The sequence below is a fragment of the Limulus polyphemus genome, unplaced genomic scaffold (genome assembly GCF_000517525.1).
Source record: "Limulus polyphemus unplaced genomic scaffold, Limulus_polyphemus-2.1.2 Scaffold4706, whole genome shotgun sequence".
NCBI classification, from domain to species: domain Eukaryota; kingdom Metazoa; phylum Arthropoda; class Merostomata; order Xiphosura; family Limulidae; genus Limulus; species Limulus polyphemus.
In genome coordinates, this window is record NW_013670316.1 from 61,309 (window position 1) to 70,757 (window position 9,449).

Sequence of the window (9,449 nt, forward strand, 5' to 3'; positions counted from 1 at the left end):
ATGGCTAACTTGCTGAAATGAACATGTGTTTTATGTTGTTCTAACTAGAAACCAGGTCCAGGCATAGATTAATGGCTAACTTGCTGAAATGAACATGTGTTTTATGTTGTTCTAACTAGAAACCAGGTCCAGGCATAGATTAATGTTACTTTGGGAGACTTAACATGTGTTTTATGTTGTTCTAACTAGAAACCAGGTCCAGGCATAGATTAATGTTACTTTGGGAGACTTAACATGTGTTTTGTGTTGTTTTAACTAGAAATCGGGTCCAGGCATGACCTGATGGTTACTTTGGGAGACTTAACATGTGTTTTGTGTTGTTCTAACTAGAAACCAGGTCCAGGCATAGATTAATGGCTAATTTGCTGAAATTAACACGTGTTTTATGTTGTTCTGACTAGAAATCAGGTCCATGCATGACCTGATGGTTACTATGGGAGACTTAACATGTGTTTTGTGTTGTTTTAACTAGAAATCAGGTCCAGGCATGACCTGATGGTTACTTTGGGAGACTTAACATGTGTTTTGTGTTGTTCTAACTAAAAACCAGGTCCGGGCATGACCTGATGGTTACTTTGGGAGATTTAACATGTGTTTTGTGTTGTTCAAACTAGAAATCAGGTCCAGGCATGGCCTGATGGTTAATGTGCTGAAATTAGCATATCTTTTATGTTGTTCTAACTAGAAATCAAGTCCAGGCATGGATTAATGGCTAACTTGCTAAACGTATTTTGTGTTGTTCTAACTAGAAACCAGGTCCAGGCATGGCCTGATGGTTAGCTTGCTGGACAACATGAATTTTGTATTGTTCTAGCTAGAAACCAGGTCCAGACATTGCCTGATGGTTGACTTGCTGGACTTACACATTTTTTTGTATTGTTCTAACTAAAAACCAGATCCATGGCATGGCCTGATGGTTAACTCGCTGGACTTTGAATCTGAGGGTTCATGTCTCATTGCTGCAAAAATGTGTTGTTTACTTTGTGGCTGTGGGTGCACTATAATAATGGCCATCAAATCCAACTATTTGGTCAAACAAGAGTACCTCAAAAGATGGTGGTGAGAACTGTTGACTAACTACCTTCCTTTTAATCTGTCAATCTTGAATTAGGGACATGTATGTACATATATTCCTTGTAAACCTTTGAACAGTAATTTTAAAGCAAATAATAGAAAACCATTTGTTAGGTATATAAATCTACAATAAAACCTCTTTAAATTTTTAAAATCTATCTAACACACTTATTTTCCATGGAATAGTACTAAAAGTTATTGTTATTGTAGTATAAATGTGAATTAATTATTTAGTATAGAAAAAAATAATAAGATAGCATGCAGTTTTATTAACCCTGTTGCTATGGGCAGGTCAAAGTGCACGCCATGACCTTTTAGAGTTACATTAAAAATTTAAGTAAACTACTTTGTTATCATTGCATATGAATAAACTTTGCATCAAACCCTGGCTAATACATCAAACTTTGCATCAAACCCTGGCTAGTACATCAAACTTTACATCAAACCCTGGCTAATACATCAAACTTTGCATCAAACTCTGGCTAATACATCAAACTTTGCATCAAATCCTGGCTAGTACATCAAACCCTGGCTAATACATCAAACTTTGCATCAAACCCTGGCTAATACATCAAACTTTGCATCAAACCCTGGCTAATACATCAAACTTTGCATCAAACCCTGGCTAATACATCAAACTTTGCATCAAACCCTGGCTAATACATCAAACTTTACATCAAACCCTGGCTAATACATCAAACTTTGCATCAAACCCTGGCTAATACATCAAACTGTGCATCAAATCCTGGCTAATATATCAAATTTTAATATTATATAAGTTTGAGTTTGTTGTTTTATATGGAAGTAATTAAAAAATCTTAAATCTCCCCAAGTATGAGAATTGTGACATTTGGTCTCTAGATCTTCCCTCTTTCTAATTTATTCACCACCCCTCCAAGAAGTACAAAATTTCATGTAAATTACCCATTATGATATAGATATTACTCACGTAAGGCAATATTTTTATTGCCTTCAATCTTATTTGTGTATAGAGCCATATACTAGAACATCAGACTCGCTTGCCATTCCCACCTGTTGCATCATCTCTTTCACAAATTGTCAGTAGCTCTTTATGATGTTTTATACATGTTATTTATAACAAATAGAAAGCTAAAATTTTACTCTGTTAAATGACGTATTATATTGTTATGTATCTGCTTGTTTGTTGATTTCCCGTAGAAATTCTTTCCGAGAAACTTCAGCGATACAAGCCCTTTCTTGATTAAAACTAGTTTATTCTTTCTTGATACAAACTTTGTAATACATGTAATAACTATTATAACACATGCTATAAATCACAGTGATTCACATACTTACGGTGCCTACTGTTCACTTGACTCAATTATCTATCTATCTCTTTGATTGTGCTGGTTTTTCTTGCCAGGCTTGTATACTAAAAAGAGGCCATCTCGAATGCTCTTGGGCCTTTATGATCCTTCAAGAAACTCCAGCGTGCATGCTCCCAGCATCGCGTGACTTCCGCTGTCGTAACAATATTGTATTCTGTACAGAGAATTGTCTATTTCACCTCCAGGTCGAAACTTTTTTCTTTAGCTGAATTTTTGTGGCTCTTATTTCATAGTTACAAAGTTAAAAGAAATATGATAGCTATAGGACATTGTTTGCTTTGTACATGTTATTATTCTGTGTTCTCAGGTGCATTATTTAATTAAATAAAAATTGTCTAATGTAGTAGTACCATTAGAATAAAAATTAGGCTTAAATTTCATTGACAGTTGACAGCAAAAAAACAAGAGATCTATGTGAATACTATATTTCTTGTTTTTCATGTATATTCTTTATTTACTGTTGTAAAGCTGTCTACATTGTAAAAATAGAAACTTATTAGGTTAGATTAGGTAAGATAATGAAAAAAAAGTTCACAAGATATGCTCACAGAACAGCTTGTACATTACGTAATTTGCGTGGTGGGATTCTTAGTTAGACATGGTTCAAAGGGCAATAAAACAATAAAATTAAGTATAAACAGATGTATACTGTTACAAGTTTTAAGTTATTTTCGACAAACAGTTGTGGTTTCCTGTTGCAATTTGTAGTCATTCTATAAAGAAAAAAAGGTAATTTAGATTTATTTTCTAATTTCTTATGGTGGTTATGAGGTCAGTTAAATTGACTGACACAGTATGGAATTAATGTGGAAAAAATAATAGAAATAATATAACATTTTACTGAAAAAAAAAATGTATGTATTTATGAGGTTATAGAGATTATGCAAATGAAATTTGAAAATTTTCAAATGATAAAAATCATTTTGCAATTGGAGCAGTCAGCATTCTGGCTATATATATATCCAAGGGCAAATTTTTAGTAAAAAATCCTATTTTTTCGTCTACAGAAGGCTTCTAATGTTTACTAAAAGCTTAATATTTTGTAAAGATACATGAAACACATCAAAAGTTATGGTAGGGAAACTGATGGTCACTTTGGAGTCACGAGGTCAATGTCATCCACCGAGCCAGTAGCGAGAGGATTAACTCTCTCAATATGCGGTCAGTCCCAGGTACTGACCATGGGACCATTTTTAATTGTATATAGTTTTAATATTAGAACTTTTAATACAGTGTGTGTATATCTTCACAAAATTTGGCTGACTTTCAGTACACATTACAAGTATTTTATACAAAAAAAAATATACAATTTTTTTTAATGAAGTATTTTTACTAAAGATTTGTCTGTGAATATATCGAGTAATTGTTTTGAACAGTTCGTGTGCAAAGTGATTTTAATCTTAAGATTAAAAATACTTTTCTTCATCTCAAAAATTTAATGTTTGATTTGTGTATTCTCTAAAATCTCCTAAATACATTTCAAATGTTTGTTTGCACGAAAACTTTATATTTTATATGTTATTTTCTCTACCTTAACTCTATACAATGGTGGTAAATTTTACCAACCCCCATAACTACCAAAAAAAAATCTAAATTAAATTTTTTTCTTTCTAGAATGAAACTACTTTCGTTTATCCTAAGCAGCTTTAAACTCATAACAGTATACATCTATTTATAATTCAAATTTTATAGTTTTATTGCCCTTTGAACTGTGTCTAGCTACTAGTTGTGCCATTATAAGTTGTAAATCACTTGGGAGGTCACGTTATACTATCGAATTACATTACCCATGAGCTGCTCGCATGTGTGCCTCATGGAACATATTTATCAAATTATTATTATTATTTTTTATTTTACCTAATCTAACCTAAACTAATATTTTAGTTACTTTTATAATAATAAATAAATAATAAACATGAAATAAAGTACTGACCAGAATCTTTTCTCTTGCTGAAATTGTTGACGACACTTAACCCTACTTTTTTTTATACTAATGGTAATAATGCACAAAATAATTTTTATTTAATAATAAAATAATGCACCAAAGAACGTAGACTAATTACATGCAAAAAGTTGACAATTTTCCCTAACTGTCACAATTTTTCTGGCTTTCTAACTATGTGACAAGAGCCATTACAAATTAATCTGAGCTAGTCATTATCTTTCCTGTGGGAATGAAGCTTCGACTAACAGAGTAACTGACAATTCTCCATTCAGAAAATGACAGTATACAACACATCATTTGATAGATGAAAACCTTGACTTTCTATTGGTTATAGATGATATAGAATTAAACATGAGAGAGAGAACTATTAACAAATCCTGAAAGAGAGGATGTGACAGGTGTGTGTGGCAAGAGGGGTCTGATTGTATATTTGGAGCTTCTGTAGCCAAACAAAACTAATGGCTTTAAAAATTGTAGTTTGTCTGAGCAATGATGATTTTACAGTGAGTAATTTATGTTTAATTTTGTACTTATTGGAGGGTTGGTGGATAAAATATGGAAGAGAAGATGCATAGAGAAAATGTGTCACACTAGAGGAAATTCAGGATTTATTTAAATATTGCTGTATAAAATTAAGAAGTTAAACTTATTTACTATTACCACTATGGATTATTAGCTAAGCGTTTATGTTATACTAATTGGAATAGCATAAACAAGAAGTAGATTAATAAAATTTTGAATGTAAGACACTAAAACACCGTGACATATGCTGTAAAGGATGCCTGTCGAGATTGGTTAGAAAGCCAAAGGGAAGGCTTATAGTTAAGGGTCAGTGTTAACCTATAGAAATTTTTAGGTTTGATGTAATGATTTTTTATTTAGCTTTTAAATAATTATGGTTTTAATTCTTATGTATTGAGTAAAACAATTAGACTTTAACAACTATTTGACAGTCAGGTAAGGATATGCCAAATGGAATTTTTTCTTTTCAAAGATCAAACAAAATACATATAAGTACTGTTGTTCATTATCTTCACTGTATTTTATGCAAATGCAGTGAAACTTGTTGTATAGGTTACTTTAAAGTGGTGCATGAGCACAGTTACTTTTTTGTTTGGTCAGTGAAATCAGAGGAATACCTTTAGGATGTGTTAACAAAAGCTCAATTTTAGATATACAGTTGAACTGGTGATCCATTGTACAGTTTTTGAATGATGTGATGATCATTGTATTTTGTTACAACATAAACTGTTACTGTGTATTACCAGGGAGCACAAACCAAGTTCAGGGATCTGGAAAGAACACTATCGGATACATACTTAGAGAGGAAATGTGGTCCACTTGTGGGAAAGATAGAGCCTAGCATGTACATTGGCCAATTTGATTGGACTTCATTACCACTACCTACAGGTGAGAAGAGATATTATTCACAATGAAGAGACCTGTAAATATTCTAACCCATTAAATATAATATTAACAAGAAACAGATATCATGTTAATATCAGCTTCTCAAAATCTTACACTTAATGTGTTAATAAATAAACACAACAAAAAGCTATTAGTATGTCTCAATTTTAATGTTAAATTATAAACAGATCGAGAACAGAAACATTATTAATATACAAATGTCAATTCATATGTTAAGTATAATAGAAATAGATTGAGAACAGAAACGTTATTAATATACAAATGTCAATACGTATGTTAAGTATGATACAAACAGATCACGAACAGAAATGCAGGTGATGCTAAAAGTTAGGCCTGTTATTAGTACAAATATACATATGTGCAACACTGGATGTTAGGCTAATTACTAGTCCTAATATACATGCTACACAATGTTTGGCTAGTTACTAGTCCTAATATACATGCAACCCAATGTTAGGCTAGTTGCTAGTACTAATGTACATGCTACACAATGTTTGGCTACTTGGTAGTACTAATGTACATGCTACACAATGTTTGGCTACTTGCTAGTACTAATGTACATGCTACACAATGTTTGGCTAGTTGCTAGTCCTAATATACATGCTACACAATGTTTTGCTAGTCCTAATATACATGCTATATAATGTTTGGCTAGTTGCTAGTACTAATGTACATGCTACACAATGTTTGGCTAGTTACTAGTCCTAATATACATGCAACACAAATGTTTGGCTAGCTGCTAGTCCTAATATACATGCTACACAATGTTTGGCTAGTTGCTAGTCCTAATATACATGCAACACAAATGTTTGGCTAGCTGCTAGTCCTAATATACATGCAACACAAATGTTTGGCTAGCTGCTAGTCCTAATATACATGCTACACAATGTTTGGCTAGTTGCTAGTCCTAATATACATGCTACACAATGTTTGGCTAGTTGCTAGTCCTAATATACATGCTACACAAATGTTTGGCTAGTTGCTAGTCCTAATATACATGCTACACAAATGTTTGGCCAGTTGCTAGTCCTAATATACATGCTACACAAATGTTTGGCCAGTTGCTAGTACTAATATACATACATGCAACACAAATGTTTGGCTAGTTGCTAGTCCTAATATACATACATGCAACAGTGAATGTCAGGCTGTTATTAGTATAAACATACATGCAACATTCTATGTTATGCTACTAACTTAAGTAACATTCACAAGCTACTCAAACTGTTTCTTAATTCTTTCGCTACTGATTCTGTGGATTACACTGACCTCGTGACTCTAAAGTAACCATCAGAGTTTGTTTACTATAATTTTTAACATGTTTTTTGTATTTTCACAAAATTTTTCAAGCTTTTAGTAAACATTACAAGTCTTTTGTAGACAAAAAAAAACAACAGTATTTTGACTAAACATGTCTTTGTGAATATATGGAGTCAGAGTGTTGACTGCAGTGAGTGCAAAGTTATTTTCAGGTTACGACGAAAAATACTTTTAATCTTCTGAATTTTCAAATCTCATTTGCATAATCTCAAACCTCCTAAATAAATATCAAACTTTTTTTTTCAGAAAAACTATAATATATCTGTTATTTTCTCTATCATAACTCTGTTGTGAGATCGGTCAGTTTGAATGCTCTTGTAACCACCATAAAAGTATGAAGGTCGAAAAATGCAAAGTCAAGTTAGTAGTATTGGTTAATATTGACCACAAAGTTCCAAAGTAATTCATGTGTGAGGTTCTACCTCTAATGTTTTCACATCTGTTTCCTATGTTTATTAGCTACTAAAGTAGAAACATGTTAATGCTCCTGCCATTAGACTGTTTATGTGACAACATTAAGACACCATCGGTAGGAAATAAGCTTGTGCAGCACAATTACTAGAACTTTTCCACAGAGTTTATCGTAATCTTGGTTCTCATTGGAAGTGGATTTATTGACTTCTTTATAATACAGTGGTTACAACAAAAATTATTCAGAGTAATAAAAGTGTGAGTAGGTATTTGGATGTTACTATCTTTCTGGGGTGGTCAAAATGTAGCGTAAAAAGTGTGTAAGTGCTTATGACATGTAAATATATTATTATTATTAGTTACTCATTAATGCTTAATTTTTAGTTATTTTTCTGGAAAATTCGTTGCACTTTTGGTTATCACAGTTGAATCTAAAGCCTTAAATAATTCTTTTTTTGTCAAAAGCCCACACAGATTGGTTCAGTTATGTTAGAACCCAATTGACGAGACAAATTACACTTGTCTATCTCTGTTGTTACAAGACAAACTGTGAAGCTCATTTCAGAATCACCACTATAACTGTTGGTAACCACAGTTGTATCCAGAGATTTAAATTATTGTCTCTTTTTCATCAAAGTCCACATAGGCAAGTTTAGTTACTTTAGAACAGTGTTTGAGAAGACAAATTATCTGTCTTTATCTCTGTTGTTACAATACAGACTGTGAAACTCTCACTTTATAAATTGCCTGTTATGGCTAATCTGACAATCACACAGTCTAATAACTTCAATTTCTTACTTACTTCCTTTCTGTATCTGCACGTATTTTTAATACGTGGCAGAAAAATCTAGCCCTCTAGTAACGACAATATTAAACATAACGAGAAGATTGTAGAGGCTTTGAGTAAGCCTCTACATTCTTTTGTAATATTGTCAACAATATTACAAAATCCTAGTAACAGTTAAACTACATACACAGCGAAAGACTTGTACAGAATTATGTAAAAAAATTATCATAACTATTACTTTTAAAATAATTAACTTTTAACACTCTTGTTGTGAAAACTAAATAACCATTAAATATTAAATCACTAAATAAACTAAATAATAACTCTTAAACTGAACAGTCATGTATATCCAACAAAACTAATAACCAAACATGTTACTGCTTTCTTATGAATAATTCAATAAGAACACGTGTAAGTTTGTAAATTTGGAATTTTTAACAACTTTTTTCTGAGATGATAATAAATAGGCTTAATTTCACTCATTACATAGATGAGCACATTCCCATCATTTATAGTGTTACGTCACTATCTCTGGTCGTTAGTTAGTTTCCTGTATAATTTCTTTCCGATGAAACTTTAGTGACACAAGTCCTTTCTTAGATAAAACTAGTTTATTCTTTCTCAATACAACTTTGAAATTCACTTAATTTCCACGGTCATGCTATAATTCACAACGAACGACTCACGTGCTCGACTCAATTGTCGGTCTCTATCTCTGTCTGCAGTTCAATTACATTCTTGCTGTCACTTCTTGGTGGTCTTATATACAAGAATACCGCATATCTAGTTAACACTCGAGGCTTCAGGAAGGGGCATAAATCTTCTAAAAGCTCATGACGTGTTACTAGCGTCACATGACTTCCACTGTCGTAACAATAGCTTTTCCAGTCAGTAGTCAATTTGGAGTGAACAACATAAGTTTTCTCTAGATAAAACATACTTCCAAAACAGTATTACCTCCTTTCACCCAAAGCTATTTCGATCTTGGTTTGCCCTCTAATATTGCTAAAAAAATTATGTCCTACTGCACCAATCTTTTATACCCCTTTGTACCATTTCAGAACAGGTTCTGTCTTCCAGTTCTGGGCACTGCTGTTCGGTTTTTCTTCAGCTCTGTATGTGTTTTGTTGAATGG

At 32.5% G+C, this 9,449-nt stretch overlaps 1 protein-coding gene across 1 annotated transcript in view; it reads left to right on the forward strand.

The window, feature by feature from the left end:
• LOC106471572 (exocyst complex component 2-like) overlaps positions 1-9,449 on the forward strand; it is a gene marked incomplete at its 3' end in the record, with an annotated part of 83,099 nt that overhangs the window by 60,789 nt on the left and 12,861 nt on the right. Inside the window, exon 20 of the mRNA XM_022400181.1 lies at positions 5,637-5,778. Coding sequence (XP_022255889.1) covers positions 5,637-5,778 — 142 coding nt within the window. The remainder of the gene's footprint in view (positions 1-5,636; positions 5,779-9,449) is intronic.